The sequence below is a fragment of the Bos indicus genome, chromosome 3 (genome assembly GCF_029378745.1).
Source record: "Bos indicus isolate NIAB-ARS_2022 breed Sahiwal x Tharparkar chromosome 3, NIAB-ARS_B.indTharparkar_mat_pri_1.0, whole genome shotgun sequence".
In the NCBI taxonomy this organism is placed as follows: domain Eukaryota; kingdom Metazoa; phylum Chordata; class Mammalia; order Artiodactyla; family Bovidae; genus Bos; species Bos indicus.
The window spans coordinates 2,070,006-2,088,392 of record NC_091762.1 but is presented as its reverse complement, the minus strand read 5'-3'; the positions used below and the strand labels follow the sequence as shown (position 1 = coordinate 2,088,392).

General features: G+C 47.7%; 1 protein-coding gene across 1 annotated transcript; it reads left to right on the top strand.

Moving 5' to 3' along the window:
• The first annotated feature begins 438 nt into the window (after positions 1-438).
• On the top strand, positions 439-17,940 carry POGK (pogo transposable element derived with KRAB domain). Its single transcript, XM_019986583.2, has 6 exons — positions 439-601; positions 1,834-1,967; positions 7,428-7,554; positions 8,320-8,418; positions 10,096-11,579; positions 16,093-17,940. The coding sequence occupies exons 2-5, from the start codon at positions 1,836-1,838 to the stop codon at positions 11,565-11,567; spliced, it is 1,830 nt and encodes a 609-aa protein (XP_019842142.1). The 5' UTR covers positions 439-601; positions 1,834-1,835; the 3' UTR covers positions 11,568-11,579; positions 16,093-17,940.
• The last annotated feature ends 447 nt before the right edge of the window (positions 17,941-18,387 follow it).

Genomic DNA, 18,387 nt, shown 5'->3' with positions numbered 1-18,387 from the left:
ATCTATGCCGAGGTCACAGACGGAGCGTTGGAAACTGCACCAGGGGAGCAGAGAGGGCAGAGTGCACGACTGTTCAGGCAGGCGAGGCATAGGCTGCCAGTGGGTCAGGAGCTCAGCCTCGAGGAGCGCAGGGCGCTCACCAGCCGGAAGCCACGCCAGGAGGAGGGTCGGGAGCTGGCGCGGACGCCGTCCCCCGGCGCCGCCGAGCCCGCTGACATCAGCCGCGCTCCTCCCCTCGCCTCCCAACACTCTCAGCTCCCGGCCGGACCCTCCCTCCTCCCACCACGTGTCCTCTCCCCTCCCTCCCGAGGGGCCGCGCGCACGGGAAGCCAGAGAGACGGGAAGGATGGCGCTGTGACAGCCGGGACGCAGCCCTCGGTGTCTGCACCGCGGCCCCGGCCCGCGCCCTGGCGCTCGGCCCGGCGGTGAGTGCGCGCGGGCGGACGGGGCGGGGGCAGCGCGGCCCCTCCCTCGGGCCCCAGGCCGCTGGGCCGCGGCGGGGGCGGGGGCGCCGACGCTGCAGCTGCTACCGCCGCCGCCGCCGCCTTTGTTGCGGGCCCGCCGGGGGAGGCAGGCGGTGCCGGCCCCGGCCGCTCGGCAGGTGCGCTGGGGCCGGGAGCGGGCCAGGCGGGGAGGCGGGCCGGGCCGGGCGCGGGCAGGCAGGCGGCGGGAGCGCTCCCGGCGCGGGGCCGCGGAGAAAGGGAAATGGGACAAGATGGCTGGAGAAACCCGAGCGCGCCCCGGGGGCGCGGCAGCGGCGGCGGGCGGGGCGCCGAGCGGGTGGGCGGCGGCGGCGGGGACCTCTTAAACCACACCTTTGCTGTGGGGCGGCGCCCCCACCTCCCGGGAGCCGGCAGGCGAGGCCGTAGCTAAGTTCTGGCCGCAGCTCCAGGGATCTGAAGCCTGTTTCACCCGCCCCAGAGGTATCTTGCTGCATTTGCCCGTCCTTTTTGAAAATACCGAAGAAGCGGACTTTGAACTCCGGAAGGATCTTTTTTCTTTGGAAGCCTGGGAGGATGCGGCCCACCAGATGCACACTCACTCCACACCTAGGAATTGCCCGCGCCCCTAGAGGGCAGGAGCGCGGCCTTTGTACTGGCGTAGGAGCTGGGCGAAAGAGAATTCGCAGAAGAGAGAATTTGCGGTCCAGAGGCAACGAGTTTTGCCGGTAGGGGTGGGCCCCAGACCCTGGTGATTTCTGCCTCTTCTTGGGTATCCAAGCATTACTCTTCACTAAGGGTCCTGGGCTTGGAAAGTCACTAAAGGCAGAATGACTCTATTTTCTGACCTGGCTCATGGACAAAACCTTTGACTCTGGAAAATCCAGGTCTTCTGGGCCAACCAACCTCCTGACACAACTGGCCCTGTAGGAACAACCCAGTTGAGCGAGTGCACTATGAGTTCAAATGCCTTCATTGACAGGAAGCCAACACACCTGCTGCTGATTCCATGTTTGGGTGGCACTGGCTGTGAGAAAGTTCTGCCTTTTGTTGCATTAATAAAACTTCCTGGAATGTTTACCCACCAACCTGTTATGCCCTTGGGTCTCTACAGAACCAGTTTGGTCTCTCTTCCAGTTTTTTAAATATTTGAAGACAGCCAGGTATGCTGACTGCCTACAACCCTCTTCTTTTCATAACTAAATGTCACCTTCCACACCTTCCTGGTGCTTTCCTTGAAGCCCTTGCTCCCCAGACCTGGCTCTTCCCTTTCTCTTGTTCCCCTGAACTGTCCTGGGGCTAAAAAGGTTTGTGTAACCTGAGCTGCCCCCTTCACAGGCTCTGAAGAGTTCACACTAGCACCTGATTTTTCTGAACTGAATCTTGCTTGCAGAGATGGCATCCACAGCCTGCCCTCTGAATTTGACCCTGAAAGAAGAGGAAGAAGAAGAAGAGATTCAGAGCCGGGAACTGGAGGATGGCCCCACAGATATGCAAAAAGTCCGAATCTGCTCAGAGGGTGGATGGGTAAGTAAGAAGGTGTGGGGTTCTCACACAGCTGTGAGGGGCAGGCCTGGGAGCCAGGTTTGTAATAAGTCTCTTCCTCAGGCAGCCACAGGAAGTAAAAATAGCCTAGCTTAGCCCAGTCCGGTGTGTTTGCATTCCTGAGAAAACAGTTCTGTGGCTTTAAAAGGCACAGCGAAGAATGGAGAAGCTGGTTATGGGAACTCTCTCTTTAGCCACATAATGTATCACCATCAAGATTGGAAGTCCAAGAGGCCATGACTGTGTCTCTCTCCTGTATCCATGGATTCCCTATATCCTGCTTAATGCCAGGCACCTTGTAGATATCAACTAAATGTCTGCTGACCCATGTGTAAAAGAAAAATTATTCTGGCACTTGTTTAGATAATAAGGAATATACTAAGGAATATATTAATATTTAGAATACTGAGATAGGCTTCAAGACTGTCACAATAGGAGAGAGAAGAGAACAGGAGAGAGCTCAACAGTAAAGACACGTGGGGATTTATAGCCAGGGAAGAGAGCGTAGGGCTCAGTGAATGGAAAATTGCTAAGTGGAGCCATCAACAGTGGCATCAACAGATTCTTTCTAAACTAACTTAGTGAAATTCTTGCTAAAACTGGGCTGTGCAGGCTGTGGACCATAGCAGCTGTGTATGTGTCCAGGGTAGAGGCCTAGTGGAGAAGAGGGCTCAGAGGCTGACCAAGTTTGGGGTGAGGAGAAAATCTTTGTCACCTACTGCTGATTGAAGGGAACCACTTAAACCATTTAAGTCTTGGGGCACTGAGCTGATATGAGGAGAGCTGTATGGGATGAGGCCAGCTGGTTCTGTGTGAACACCTCTTACGGTAGTTGACACAGGACAGAACTGCATTTCCAGCTGGCCTTGGATTGGGATGGTAGGCAGCAGTGAGTAGGGAGCACGTCCGAACATTGTAGCGTGATAGAATTCAAATTTAAAGCATAAATGGAACAGATACTTATAGTTGTATACATTATTTACAGTACTTACTGGACTTCATGATAACTCAGCGTGCATGGTAAACATTTTAAATAAGCACCAAATGACGTTCCTTTTCTCTGCTTGGTTTTCCACTGTGTATGAATGTCATTGGTATACATAGTACGCTTTGTTTCCAATGAGAGATCTGTATCCATAGAATCACGGTCTTTGCAAACTATCTCATCCTACTCCCCTCCCACTGCATGAGGTGCAGCAGGGTTATCTGCTTTGCCCCTGGATACACATGTATGCTGACTTCTGTTCTTAAAAACACCTCTTGAGCTGGAACCTTAAAAGTAGTGCATTTTGTTGTATGTATGTTATACTCAATTAGGGAAAAAAAAAAAAAAAATACGACTCCAGGCTGCGGGTTTGCCAGTCTAGCTGTTGAAGCTGGACTGCTTCTGTCTCTTCAGACCATGCTGCTGTCCTCCTCAGTTCTAATCCCTGCAGCTGGGGAGATTTTAGAGTGCAGGAGTCATCCCATCTAGCCCTGAGCAAGAACTCAATGCTTTGAGGCTATACTGGCCAACCGAGAACATTTAGACAGGATGGAGAAACATGCAAAACGGGTGCAGTAGAAGCAAGCATTAGAATCTGTTGGGACAACACAGAGAGGAGCAAGGTGAAGCCCATGCTTGGCTTGGGCTGGAGGAGGAGGACCGGCACGTGTGGCATCCAAGCAACCGGCCATCCATCTGCAGTTGCTCAGCGCAGTGCTGAGTGTCATTAACACAAAGTCCTTAGTCTCGTGGAATTATTAATACTTGTTTTATGAGTAAGACAGGAAAGTAAATCTGATTAATTGCACAGTATTTGGAATTCTGTGGTAGATGTCAGTCTCTCCTACAGGCCTGAGAACTCCTGGAAAAAGCAGGCAAAGACCTGGTCTTGAGTAGTACGTAGTTTTGCCCCGTCCCAGGTACATCTGGGTGGAGACATTTCTGGTTATCCTGACTTGTGGTGGAACTTGGGAAGTGGGAGAGCCTACTGGCATCTCCTGGGTAGAGGCCCGGGATGCTGCCGTACATCTGTGATGCCCAGGACAGCCCCTGCAACAGAGAATGATCTGGCCAGAAGTGTCAGCAGTGCTGAGTGAAAAAAATCCTGTTCCAGGGCAACTAGAAGAAAACAATCAAATCTGTCTCTTACATATGTGTTTTGGCTGTAGGTTGTGTTAGGGTGATCAATAAAAGCTTTCAATCTTAAACCATGCTATAAGGGTAATATTGCATGGGAGAATTGGAGTAGAAATACAATTTCAGCTAGAGAAAAGGGAAGATGTACTTTGAACCAAGTCTTAGGCAGAGGTAGAACCAGCCAAGGGAATGGAAGATCTTGCTATCTAGGAAGCCAGGAGCACAGGCACTGGGAAAAAAAGTTTATGTGTAGAGTCAGCAGCAGCTCTTGCAGCTGGAGCCTGCAGTGCGTGTCGGGGAGTGGAGGAGACGGTTGAGAGAAGAAGGGCGGGCCCCAGGCTCAAGCCAGCCACTCAGGGGTATATGCTGCACCCTGGAGTCTGAGCTCTCTCCTTAGAAGCTCTGAGGAAGAAGTCCTCGGTTCATCTTGCTTAAGGGACCCTGGGGTTTCCTACTGCCACGAAGCATGGGCCTAAGTGGCCTGCTGAGAAAGTGTGGGCATGGGAGTCAGACTTGCTAACTCTGTGATCTTGGGCAAGATGCTTATCAGCCTTTTGCTCACCCATAAAACTGGGGTAGTGATCCCTGTATCCTTGTATTATCTAAAGGATTCAATAAAAGTGCAAGAAAGAGTGCCCTACACAGTGCCTGGCACTCTATCAGTGCACTGGTCCCAGGCCTCTGCCCTAAGAGCCCCACTGTCTTTGTTGAGTGGTTATACAGCTTCGTCAGCATGCCTGGGCAGCGTGTAAGTACTCTAGGATGGTTAGATAAGCATTGGAATGCCAGCTCTTGGGGCTGAGCGAGGCAGTGCACACAAGCAGAAGGAAGAACACCTATCTGATGAGACCTTGACCTTCTGGGAAGGAAGGAGGGCAGGGATCGAGGGCCCCTACCTGTGAGGCCAAGCAAGGGTGAGTGTCTGGGGGTTGGACGCTGGCTGCCTGATTTCTGAGTTTGGCCCAGGGCTGGCCCTGTTTACCTTCTTCTGTGCTTGGCCAGATAAAAGGCCTCTGTAGAGAGCAGGGAGGCCTGCACAGCAGGGCCTGGCTAAAGGCTTGCTCAGTTCTCACAGAAGGTTGCTGTGAGCAGCATCGCTAAGCCACACTACACCGTGTGCCTCTGAAGCATCATGTGGGCTTGTCTGAGGACCCTCTGTGGCTCAGTCGTAAATGGGAGGAGATGAATCCAACCCCAGCCTCCAGGTGCCTGCTCACCACTCCAGGGCTGCTGTATTTTTGTCACACTGGGTACGTGTTACCTTCTATGAGTGTTGATAGGGATCGCCCTTCTGAAATGACAGGCACAGCCCGTCCTGTGTCCTGTTTTATCAGCAAAGGGAAAGGGACTATAAATAGGTATAGCCTAGATCTGAAATTTCCTAGGGAGAGAAAAGGCCAAAGGGAGAGTTGTTCAAAAGCCTGGGAAGTGGGATGGGGTGGGATGGAAAATTCCTAGCTGCCTGGCTTTCCAGATTGATGAAATCTGAGCAGAGCCCGGAGACCCATCCATTATACCTCCTGGTATTTTACACTAGGCATTTTGGTCCATTCTTACTCAAAAGAGTAGGCTCAGTTTTGTGACAGATAAATTTTAATGATTATTTGAAACTATTCCAGGTAGAACAAGAGAAGCGAAGAGAGTATCTACTTAAATCTTTGACTCAAAAACACCATTTCAAGGGATTACTTTCTACAGGAAGTGTCCTAGGCTTAGGGGAACAAAACAAAATAAGCCCAGGTTCTGCCCTCAGTGAGCTGATACTCTAGTGAAAGAAGCAGACAGGTAAACCAAGAGGATCCTGCAGTGTGATAAGTGCCACAGAGCTTGAGCCCAGGGCATTACAAGGTACACAGCCCAGGTTGAGGCCAGCTTACCCAGGGAACAGGATATCTGGGCTGAATCTTGGAAGGCGGGTGGGTGTCAGCCAGGCCAAGAATGAGGAAGACTTCTGAAGCAGCATGTATGGAGACCTCCTGGTCTTTGGAGGGGTGGGAATGGTTTGTTCAAGGAACTGCAGGAGTGAAGTTCCACTGAGCGTGTGGGGTAGAAGTGCAAGCCTGCAAGCTGGGTACCAGGGAGGCCATTCTGCCCTCTGTAAGGGCCAGAGCCTTGAAATCAGACATCCTAGGTCCCAGCCTCAACCCTATTGTTTATTGGCTGTGTGATTTTTAGACCAGAAACAGGGCTGCTCAGAGCCAGTTTCCTCCTGGATTAAATGGGGTTGTGGGGGAAAATAAATGAAGCAGTTACAGAGCCTTTTGCAGAAAGTTCTCCCTATGTGGAAGGGGGCTGTGAGGGTGAGGAGGGATGGGGTGGACTTTGTGAATAAGGCGGAAAGGCCAGGAGGTCTAAATGACTGATGGCCAGACACCTGAAGAAGCTGCAGACCGTGTAGACACTGAACTTTTCTAAACATCATCATGATCCCCTCCCAGGCCCTAGACTGTGCCACAGGAAATAGCTCTGAATGCAGCAGCCCAGTGATGCTTTACCAGTAAATATGATGAGCTTTGGAATAGGATTTTTAATGACTGCAAGATGACACATAGTAAAAAGAAAGGAAAGAGTTAAACAAGAGGAGGTTGGTCTGGGTGGCTTGGCTGCATTTGACCACGTGGGCACCCTCTCCCACTGGCCCATGGTGTCGGGGAGGTATGGGAGCGGGGAGTGGAGCTCTGTCTTTAGGGCTTTCTGCTGTGGGTCTAGGCGTCAAAGCAAACCAGTTTGCTCTAGTATCTCATTACATAAATTGAAGCTCTAATTAGCCCTTCTCTCCTCCTCCTCATCCTCTTATGGATTGGAAAAGGCCAGATGAGGTCCCTTCTCTCACCGGCTCCTCCCCGGGCAGCTCTGGGGTTCTGAGTCATACACTGGGGCTAGTGCTCTGCAACTGGAGACTAGTGCCCAGGCAACCGCCAGCACCCCCGTGGTCTGAGGGTCTGTGACTGAGGGAGACAGCAGGGCTGTGTTAGCAGGGGAACCGTCTCAGGGTGCTCATTCCTGTGGTTGACTGGCTCTGGGTGGGGGCTGAGCTGTGATCAGCTCTCCCTGCTTTGGATGAGGATCCAGTCTCTCGACCTGGTGATCCATGGTGGGGAGTTTTCATCTCAAGGTTCTGCTCTCCTTATCCATGAATGGGAGTGTGGCAAACACTCAGCAGGGCACAGAGGAGCTTGTTGACATCCAGATTTTGCTTCTTGGAGCCGTGTGAGGACTGATGTGTCTCTGGGCCCAGGCCGCCCTTGTGAGACAATAGTGTGTGATCTGTGTCTGCGTGTGCCAACTAGTCGTTGAGAAAAGCCTGTTCACTGTTGCAGGTGCCAGCCCTATTTGATGAGGTGGCCATATATTTTTCCGATGAGGAGTGGGAAGTTTTGACGGAGCAACAAAAGGCTCTCTACCGGGAGGTCATGAGGATGAATTATGAAACTGTCCTGTCTCTGGGTAAAACTTTGTTTTCCTTTGTCCCTTAGAAGCTCTGAGCCCAGAGAATTGCTTCCATGTCTCTCTTCTCAGGTGTATCCAACATACCTCTCTCCTGAACCTGGACTCTGTCCCCTCAATGCCTGTGTCCATTTAATTTCCTGTTTTTGATTAGGCAGGATATAAATATTGTGTCCTCCTACTCAGCAGCTTATGCCAGCTCTCAGAACCATCCTCATTCAACCCAGGCATACTTATCAAAAAAAAAAAAAAGACATCTAGGAAATGTCACTGTGGATCTGGGCCTGTACTTTATACTTCTCTCCTAGGAGAGAAAGCAGGCCTCGCTGTTATCCTGTCAGCCTCAGAAGCTTGGGGACATATCCCCAAAGAATCCTTGTTGCTTCCCTCCCAGCACTGATATTATTAGAGTCTAACCATTTGGAGGGATTTCCCCACTTGGCTCATGCAGGTACTGGAATGCTCATTAGATCAGTGGCTGCATACACCCACTTCCCTGCTAAATGCAGTTCGTTTTTGTCATTGCTAGTCCGGCCCCTCATTAGCAAAGGTCCATAAATTCCCTTGGACAGACCTATTTCCCATCATAGTTTTTCTTTAAGTATCCTTGAATTCTTCTCTACGGCCTTTCATAAATCTCCATACTGAGAAGACTGTAGGGGTGAGAGTGGATGGGAGGTTTGCATAAGTATCACAAAGTACTTATTTTGGCAATTGTCCAAGACAGTAACACAGCTGTTAACCTGTTTTATTTCCTGTAAACAGAATTCCCATTCCCTAAGCCTGACATGATCACTCGGTTGGAAAGGGAGGAGGAGTCTCAGAATTCTGACGAATGGCAGCTCCAAGGAGGAACCTTTGCAGGTACTATGATTAACCCAATCCAGAAGGCATCCAGTGGGAGAATTATGAAGATGGATTTTAAGTTTACATTAAGGTACATTCTGGGGGGTATTTAAGCCTAAGGCAAGGTTCTGAGGCAGAAAAGCTATGGGCTTTGGAGTTTAAAAATCTCCTTGTTTCCCATGCTGTGTGACCTTAGGCAACTTCATCCACCTCTCTGATTGTCCATTTCTTCATCTGTCAACTGCGGGTTATAAATCTCAACATGCAACCTCATATGCAGGTGAATGAAATTGAAGTTTGTGTGGCTTTGGTCCAGTGCACATCCTGAGTGCCTTGGGAGCACACCACACACTTCTGAAAACTAAGGAAAACAGCGTGACAAAGCATGCATCCAAGGGTGCTTTGCTTGACTTCCTGTCTTCTTCATCTTTGATAGAAAAAGCAGTAGCAGCTGTAGTACACATTTGAGCAAATACGTCTAAAGAAGCATACAGCGTTGTACCGAGAAACAACGAGAGAGCAGGAGTTGGATAAATACAGCTTCCCAGCAGCCAGAGTGATTTTATTTGCCTTCTCTCTATAAGTAATAGTTTAAAATTCTGTGTTTCATTGATTCTAAAAGATGTATTTCTCTCATCACTTTAACATCTCTGCAATTAAGAATGCTTGTTAAAACTGCTGGGTCTTCCCTGGTGGCTCAGACAGTTAAGAATCTGCATGCAATACCAAAGACCCAGGTTCAATCCCTGGATCAGGAAGATCCCTTGGAAAAGGGAATGGTAACCCACTCCAGTATTCTTGCCTGGAGAATTCCATGGACAGAGGAACCTGGGCTACAGTCCGTGGCATCGCAAAGAGTTGGACACGACTGAGTGACTAACTCTTAAAACTGATGGCATGTTCCAGTTTCACTAGTGGCATTTTTTTTTATTATAAATTTATTTATTTTAAGTGGAGGCTAATTACTTTACAATATTGTATTGGTTTTTTTCTTTTTTTTTTTTCTTTCTTAATGGCATATAATGGTACATCTTGCAGTCGATGGGTTCTTAGTTTTGGTGACATATGGTAATATCCCTGAGTAATATCTAATTTCTGTGACCACTCTCTAAATAGAAACATACAGTGAAACCCAGTTCTGACATGGGTATGCAAAAACCATACCTTATAAAACCATACCTTATGCAAACTTATAAGTTAAGCCTTATAAGCTTAACTTTGCTAAGTGTGGTATTGCTATAGATTTTGTTTAAGGGATATGATTCAGTTCATGATGATAGAAATTCTGTAACACTATGTGTAGAATGGGTTGCATTTGGCTTCTCACCCAGGTGAAGGTTATTTTGGCCCAAGCATGGCCCTCACAGTCAGTACATTACTCAAGCTGGGTGCCTGTGTTCAGTTGCCAGCCTGTGTCACTTCCCGGCTTTGCCACCTTGATGCATTACTTAATTTTTCTACACTCATCTGCAAAGACAGAGTAAAGAAACAGTTATTGTGAGAATTAGAAGTGGTGATCTATGGGAACTGGCACAGGGGTGAGGACTTTGGAAGTATCTGTTATTAAAGTGACTGCTTTTAGTGAACTTCAGATTCAGGTAGTCTCGGTATTTTGACCAAAAACAAATCAAGGAATGACCCCAAAATCATTTGACTCATGGGCACTGTCTTCACTCCTCCCTGTATGTCTTCCAGAAAAGGAAGAATCCGACATGAAGCCCCCAGATTGGGCGGGCCCGATGAACGTAGCCTCGCAGTTTCCCCAGGCTCAGCACCTGGATGGCTTTGGCCTCCGTCTGCCTCGGGACATCACAGAGCTGCCCGAGTGGGGCGAGGGGTACCCCTTCTACATGGCCATGGGCTTCCCCGGGTATGACCTATCGGCGGACGACCTGGCCGGGAAGTTTCAGTTCAGCCGGGGCATGCGCCGCAGTTACGACGCAGGGTTCAAGTTAATGGTGGTGGAGTACGCCGAGAGCACCAACAACTGCCAGGCGGCCAAACAGTTTGGGGTGCTGGAGAAAAACGTCCGCGACTGGCGCAAAGTGAAGCCGCAGCTGCAGAATGCCCACGCCATGCGGCGTGCCTTCCGCGGCCCCAAGAACGGGCGCTTCGCCCTTGTGGACCAGCGCGTGGCCGAATACGTGCGATACATGCAGGCCAAAGGGGACCCCATCACCAGGGAGGCCATGCAGCTGAAAGCTCTGGAGATCGCCCAGGAGATGAACATTCCAGAGAAAGGTTTCAAGGCTAGCTTGGGTTGGTGTCGAAGAATGATGCGGAGGTATGACTTGTCACTGCGACATAAGGTGCCCGTGCCCCAGCAGCTGCCCGAAGACCTGACGGAGAAGCTTGTCACCTACCAGCGGAGCGTCCTGGCTCTGCGCAGGGCACACGACTACCAGGTGGCTCAGATGGGAAACGCAGACGAGACGCCAATTTGCTTAGAGGTGCCCTCGAGGGTGACTGTGGACAACCAGGGGGAAAAGCCTGTCTTAGTCAAGACGCCAGGGAGGGAGAAACTGAAAATCACAGCCATGCTTGGTGTCTTGGCTGATGGGAGGAAGTTACCTCCATATATCATTCTGAGGGGCACGTACATCCCCCCTGGGAAGTTCCCGAGTGGCATGGAAATCCGCTGCCACCGGTATGGATGGATGACGGAGGATCTGATGCAGGACTGGCTAGAGGTGGTGTGGAGGCGGAGGACGGGCGCGGTGCCCAAGCAGCGAGGGCTGCTGATCCTGAACGGCTTCCGGGGCCACGCCACCGACTCAGTGAAGAGCTCCATGGAGAGCATGAACACCGACATGGTCATCATCCCGGGGGGGTTGACCTCACAGCTGCAGGTGTTGGATGTGGTGGTCTACAAACCGCTGAATGACAGTGTCCGGGCCCAGTATTCCAACTGGCTCCTGGCGGGGAACCTGGCGCTGAGCCCCACCGGGAACGCCAAGAAGCCGCCTCTGGGCCTTTTTCTGGAGTGGGTCATGGTGGCGTGGAATAACATCTCGAGCGAGTCCATCGTCCAAGGGTTCAAGAAGTGCCACATCTCCAGCAACCTGGAGGATGAGGATGACGTGCTGTGGGAAATCGAGAGCGAGCTGCCAGGCGGAGGGGAACCGCCCAAGGAGTGTGACACTGAGAGCCTGACGGAGAGCCACTGAGGGAAAGCCGAGGTAAGCAGCCAGGAGGGGCCGCTGGGTGCCTTCCCTGTGGGACATGTTGGGTTTCACAAACACCCTTTGTCTCTTGCCATTCTTTGTTTCTGAGAACTCTTCGAACCCACAGTGCAGTGCTGCAGGTAGCAGGCCATCAGCATTTTCTCCTTCATATGAAACTTTGGTTGCCTGGCTTATTTCATGGGTATTTTGTATAATGCATGAAGTGAACAATGAGTCAGCTGCCTGAACATTTAATCTGAGTGCCATAATGCTGAAATTATTTAATCCTGAAGGAGCATAGTTTGACATGACTCCATTAACAAAAAGTTTTGTCTGTAAAACCAAAATTTTTCTTCCCCATATAAGTCATGCTGAATATATAGGGCTGACGTGTGTACCTGATTCACTTGAAGCAACTGTGCTCATCTTGGCTAGCCTGGAGGGCTGGGATGTAAGGACGTGTGCACCTTCGAACTGTGTCTCCTGGGTCTCAAGTTTCCGTCTGGGGTAGTCTGCAGTAGCCCAATGGGGAATGAAAGAAATAGCTTATGTTTGCTTTTCCCTGGGACATCAAAAGTCTGTTTTAAAGCATCATCTTATCCTCATGATGACATTCACATGGAATAAACAATTACAATAATTTCACAGACACGTGAAGAGTGATATTTTTAAACTGAAATTCTGTACCAAAAAACAAACCAGAATGCTTATCTAGGACTCCAGTAAGTGAAGTCTGAGGACAATAAGGCCTGGAATTTTCAGAGTTAAGTATATAGAAGGGCCACAGCTTTAATAGGAAGTTGGGAGTGGAGGACTACCTAACAACACAAGTAGAATGATTATTCCCCCCACACCCCTGAGAGAGGAGAGTGACCACCTAACAGTGGGCAGCATACAGAGCACAGACCATTCCACTTTTTTGTTATTTCCCTAATTTGTTCATTTGTTCAGTTCATTTGTTCCTCCACACAGTGTTTAATATGAAGAGAGCATGCCTTTTATAAAGAACCTAAATGTATCTTGATATTTTTTTCTTTCCTGTAAGGTATAATTAGGTATTTCCATCCTACTTGCTTCTTTCTCTAAATGAAATGCTAAGAGAAATCTCCTGTCAGACACCCCCCACTTCATGCTGTGTAAGTTGAAGAGTGATTTAAGTCTCCTTCCCTGCCCCCAAATCAAGTGAAAGTCACTCGTGTCCAACTCTTTGCAACGACCCCATGGACTATACAGTCTATGGAATTCTCCAGGCCAGAATACTGGAGTGGGTCGCCTTTCCCTTCTCCAGAGGATCTTTCCAACCCAGGGATCGAACCCAGGTCTCCTGCATTGCAGGCGGATTCTTTACCAGCTGAGCCACAAGGGAAGCCCAAATCAAGTTGTACTCCTAACATCGGTCCCGTGTTATTGAGATCCCCAGAATTACAGAGCCAATTAGAAGTTCTTATGGTCAAAATCACTAAAATTGCTTTTTTCCTCTCATGTCGTCTAACCTTTCTCTCCATGAATTCAGCCTCCCTTTATGAATTCAGCCTGCTAACCATTATACTGCATCCACTGAATACCAAACTTTGAGTTACAGTGAGTTTTTACCATATTTATCTTCCTCCCCCACCCCATTGTTGTTCAGTCGCTAAGTTGTGTCTGACTTTTTGTGACCCCATGGACTGCAGCACTCCAGGTTCCTCTGTTCCTCCACTGTCTCCCCGAGTTTGCTCTAATTCATGTCCGTTGAGTCGCTAATGCTATCTCATCCTCTGCTGCCCTCTTCTTTTCCTTTCAGCCTTTCCCAACATCAGTCTTTTCCAATGAATCTGTTCTTTGCCTCAGGTGGCCAAAGTATTGGAGCTTCAGCTTCAGCATCAGTCTTTCCAGTAAATCTTCAGTGTTGATCTCCTTTAGGATTGAATGGTTTGATCTTGCAGTCCAAGGGACTCTCAAGAGTCTTCTCCAGCACCACAGTTTGAAAGCATCAATTCTTCGCCGCTCAGCCACCTTCGAATTGTGGTGCTGGAGAAGACTCTTGAGAGTCCCTTGGACTGTAGCTTCCTGGGTGGTGCAGTAGTAAAGAATCTGCCTGCCAATGCAGGAGACACAAGAGATGTGGATTTGATCCCTGGGTCAGGAAGATCCCCTGGAGGAGGAAAATGGCAACCCATTCTAGTACTCTTGCCTGGAAAATTCCATGGACAGAGGAACCTGGTGGGCTGCAGTCCATGGGATCACAAAAAGTCAGGACACAACTGAGCACAATCATCATCTCACATCCATGCATGCTGCTGCTGCTGCTAAGTCGGTTCAGTCGTGTCCGACTCTGTGCGACCCCATAGACGGCAGCCCACGAGGCTCCCCCGTCCCTGGGATTCTCCAGGCAAGAACACTGGAGCGGGTTGCTATTTCCTTCTCCAATGCATGAAAGTGAGAAGTGAAAGTGAAGTCGCTCCGTTGTTTCCGACTCTTAGCGACCCCATGGACTGCAGCCCACCAGGCTCCTTCATCCATGGGATTTTCCAGGCAAGAGTACTGGAGTGGGGCGCCATTGCCTTCTCCCATCCATGCATGACTACTGGAAAAATCATAGGTTTGACTATACAGACCTTTGTCAGCAAAGTGATGTCTCTGCTTTTCAATATTCTAAGTTTGTCACAGCTTTCCTTCCAAGGAACAAGCGTCTTTTAATTTCATGGCTGCAGTCACTGTCTGCAGTGATTTTGTAGCCCAAGAAAATTGGTCACTGTTTCTACTTTTTCTCTATCTGCCATGAAGTGATGAGACCAAATGCCATGATCCTAGTTGTTTTTAATGTTGAGTTTCAAGCCAACTTTTTCACTCTCCTCTTTCACTCAAGAGCATTTTTAGTTCCTCTTCACTTTCTGCTATTAGAGTGGTATTATCTGAGTATATGAGATTGTTGATATTTCTCCTGGCAATCTTGATTCCAACTGGTGATTCATCCAGCCTGGCATTTCACATGATGCACTCTGCATATAAGTTAAATGTTAAATATACAGCCTTGGTGTACTCCTTTCCCAATTCAAAACCAGTCAGGTATTTCATGACCAGTTCTAACTGTTTGCTTCTTAACTTGCATGCAGGTTTCTCAGGAGACAGGTAAGGTAGTCTGGTGTTCCCATCTCTCTTTAAGAATTTTCCACAGTTTGTTGTTGTCTACACAGTCAAGCTGGAATCAAGATTGCCGGGAGAAATATCAATAACATCAGATATGCAGATGATACCACCCTTATGGCAGAAAGTGAAGAGGAACTAAAAAGCCTCTTGATGAAAGTGAAAGAGGAGTGAAAAAGTTGGCTTAAAGCTCAACATTCAGAAAACGAAGATCATGGCATCTAGTCTCATCACTTCATGGGAAATAGATGGGGAAACAGTGTCAGACTTTATTTTTCTGGGCTCCAAAATCACTGCAGATGGTGATTGCAGCCATGAAATTAAAAGACACTTACTCCTTGGAAGGAAAGTTATGACCCACCTATATAGCATATGCAAAAGCAGAGACATTACTTTGCCAACAAAGGTCCGTCTAGTCAAGGCTATGGTTTTTCCTGTGGTCATGTATGGATGTGAGAGTTGGACTGTGAAGGCTGAGCGCCGAAGAATTGATGCCTTTGAACTGTGGTGTTGGAGAAGACTCTTGGAGTCCCTTGGACTGCAAGGAGATCCAACCAGTCCATTCTAAAGGAGATCAGTCCTGGGTGTTCTTTGGAAGGAATGATGCTGAAGCTGAAACTCCAGTACTTTGGCCACCTCGTGCGAAGAGTTGACTCATTGGAAAAGACTCTGATGCTGGGAGGGATTGGGGGCAGGAGGAAAAGGGGACGACAGAGGATGAGATGGCTGGATGGCATCACCGACTTGATGGACGTGAGTTTGAGTGAACTCCGGGAGTTGGTGATGGACAGGGAGGCCTGGCGTGCTGCGATTGATGGGGTCCCAAAGAGTCAGACACGCCTGAGCGACTGAACAGTCAAAAACTTTAGCGTGGTCAATGAAGCAGAAGATGTTTTTCTGAAACTCCCTTGCTTTCTCCATGATCCATAAGATGTTAGCAATTTGTTCTCTGGTTCCTTTTCCTCTTCAAAACCCAGCTTGTAAATCTGAAAGTTCTTGGTTCATGTACTGCTGAAGCCTAGCTTGAAGGATTTTAAGCAGATGACATTTTTGTGTATTTTTCATTTTCTAAGGTATATGCTACCCATAGGACTGGACCAAAAACTGTCAAAAGGAAGAAAATAAGGCTGGGGCACAGCTGTGGACATGGGCCATGCATTTACATCCCATCAGAACCATGAGTTTTGGCTCATCTTGACAGCCACAGGTCTCTGTATAGTTGCCCTGGTTTTGAGCTGAGTAAGTTAACAGAAGTAGACAGGACATTTGAGAGGAGACATATGGGCATAAAATGGCCTCTCCTCATCTGTTTGGAAATGTGACTAGTGGAATAATTATGTTCATGAAGTTACACAGTGTCTAAAATCCAAAGGTTAACTCATACTTATGTTCTGTTTTCTAGCAAATAGAACTGTGCTTGGAACATTTGGGGAGGAAAATCTTCAAGAAGATTCCTCGCAGCCTGAATGCACAGGGAGAAGCAGGAAAAGGCCATGGGGCTTGAAATAACCCAAGTCTGGACAGCAGCCTGAGCATCCGGCCCTGGGATAGAGCCCAACCCCATCCCACACCATGAGGAGTCCAAAAAGTTGAGGACCCTTCATTTCATCAGAGACGTGATTAGAAAAGAAACTGCTTCTGCCTCATTTCTTGTTTTAGAAATTATGTTTATAGAACCTGTAAATAGGTGTGAACAAACGTATTTCCTAGAGAAGATACCATTTGTTCAACACCAACAAGAAACTCATCATATGGGCCCAACTCCACTGGTATTCTTTCTTTGGAGAAAACCTCAAGTTAATGTTTTTCCTTCTGCCTCTAAAAATGCTTCCATCAGTAGAACCTGTCCTCACACAGGTCAAGACTGCAGAGAAGGCTTTGTCGAAATGGCCATTTATGTACACGTGCTACTTACACATTTCCTTTTTTGGAAAAATGAGATGCTAATAATGACAAAATTCAGACATACTGGCCTAGTGCCAGCAGATGGCTTTTCTACAAACTAGGTTAGTATGGAAGATACAGATTAAAATAAACTATGCTATTTTATTTATCTTCCCAATCTGGTTGGCAGCTAGACTTTTCTAGGGTCTCATTTAATGGCCCTATTTTTCATTATTATTTTATTTAATGATAGGGTAGCATTTAGTACACAAGCTCTTCTGTTTCTCAGGCTGCCTGCAGAAGTCACCATAAATTATCTGCTGTCTACATGGTACAAAGCTCACTGACTCACCTGATACTATTTGGTTAATTCCTTTAATATTTTTATCACAAGGGTGGTAAGAGGGCTTGGGCCTTTAGCCACAGCTGTTTCAGGACTTCTAAACTTCTATCCCGCAGAAATAGGTGGGAGATCTTTGAAATTTTACACTATACTAATTTGCATTCCCACATAAGTTGAGTGTTATTAAAACATTCCATCAAAACTACCTGTGCTACAAAAAAATATGCCAGAACCTCATAGACAAAGCCATTGCTAGAAACGTCATTCCAATGTCAGATCTGGATAACAGGCTACCATAACCACTTTTCCTTCCTATAGACCCAGCTCACTTGTATAATATTCTTGGCATCCTGAAACACCTATTTCTACTCAGGTACTCATTCCTATTATTAGTGACCCATGTTCCTCATTTTTTAAAACCAGTTTTCCTCCAAGAGGGGAACTTTAACTTCTGGTGTCTGATTACTTTTCAGTTTGAATTGTTTCCTCATTTGCTTTTACCTGCACTGTGTTCTTTATCATCTCAAATGGCATCTAAATCCAGCTACTTTTCATTCCAGAAGTTTTCATTCCCTCCAATTCCACTTAATTTATCCTCCACTATCCTGGTTCCTGGCCCTTTCCTCTTTACGTACTGTTTTACTTGTTTTGGGAGCTTAAAGGATTTTATAAGACCTATTTTTGGTTCCTGCACTGGAGCCATAGTTGTCTTGCAGAGAAGAGTAGAAAATGGGTTCAACTCCTGTTTCATTCCACCAACACCTCCTTGAGTCTCATCATCAGCTGACAGGTGATGCCTTACAGGTTGCATAGCACTGGAACTTCTAGAGTAATGGCTCTACTGTCAGGGTTTTCTGGGCTCACTCTTCCACTGACTTATGATCTATGCCTAACAGAGCCCCAGTACAACTATTTTGCAGAATGGCTATTACCCTAGAGATACTATAGCACATATTGAGACACAGTTGTACTCCCCAGTAGATAGGAACTGAGTCTAACAATAAACTTTGATAATAAAGACAATAGGCTCCGGTGGTTTATTATCTGCTAGCATTTAAAAAAAAGTCACATTTCAAACTCTCATTTACACTTTATTCTCCACTCAGTTTGGTACCAATATATTATACCCTTAAATAAAACAGTCTGTTCATGGGGATGACAATGTAATTACTGTTGGTGTCTATATGTGTGGTTTCCAACTGGCTTTTAAAGGTGGGGGAAAGGGCCCTAGCGAAAATAGCTTTTTCCCTGTCATGTTTGGTGACTGTTCTCAGGAATGGTATATTACCAGTCAATGAAGAAAATCCATAAAGGGATATTAAATTTAAAAGAATGGAAACATGCTAGCAGGTTGATGAATAGAAAACTTGGTCCTATTTTGATAAATATTTTTAAAAATGAAAGTATGATGAATCTATATGCCTTTTAATATTGTGTTTTTAGTAATTACCACGCCAGTTGATTCAGTTA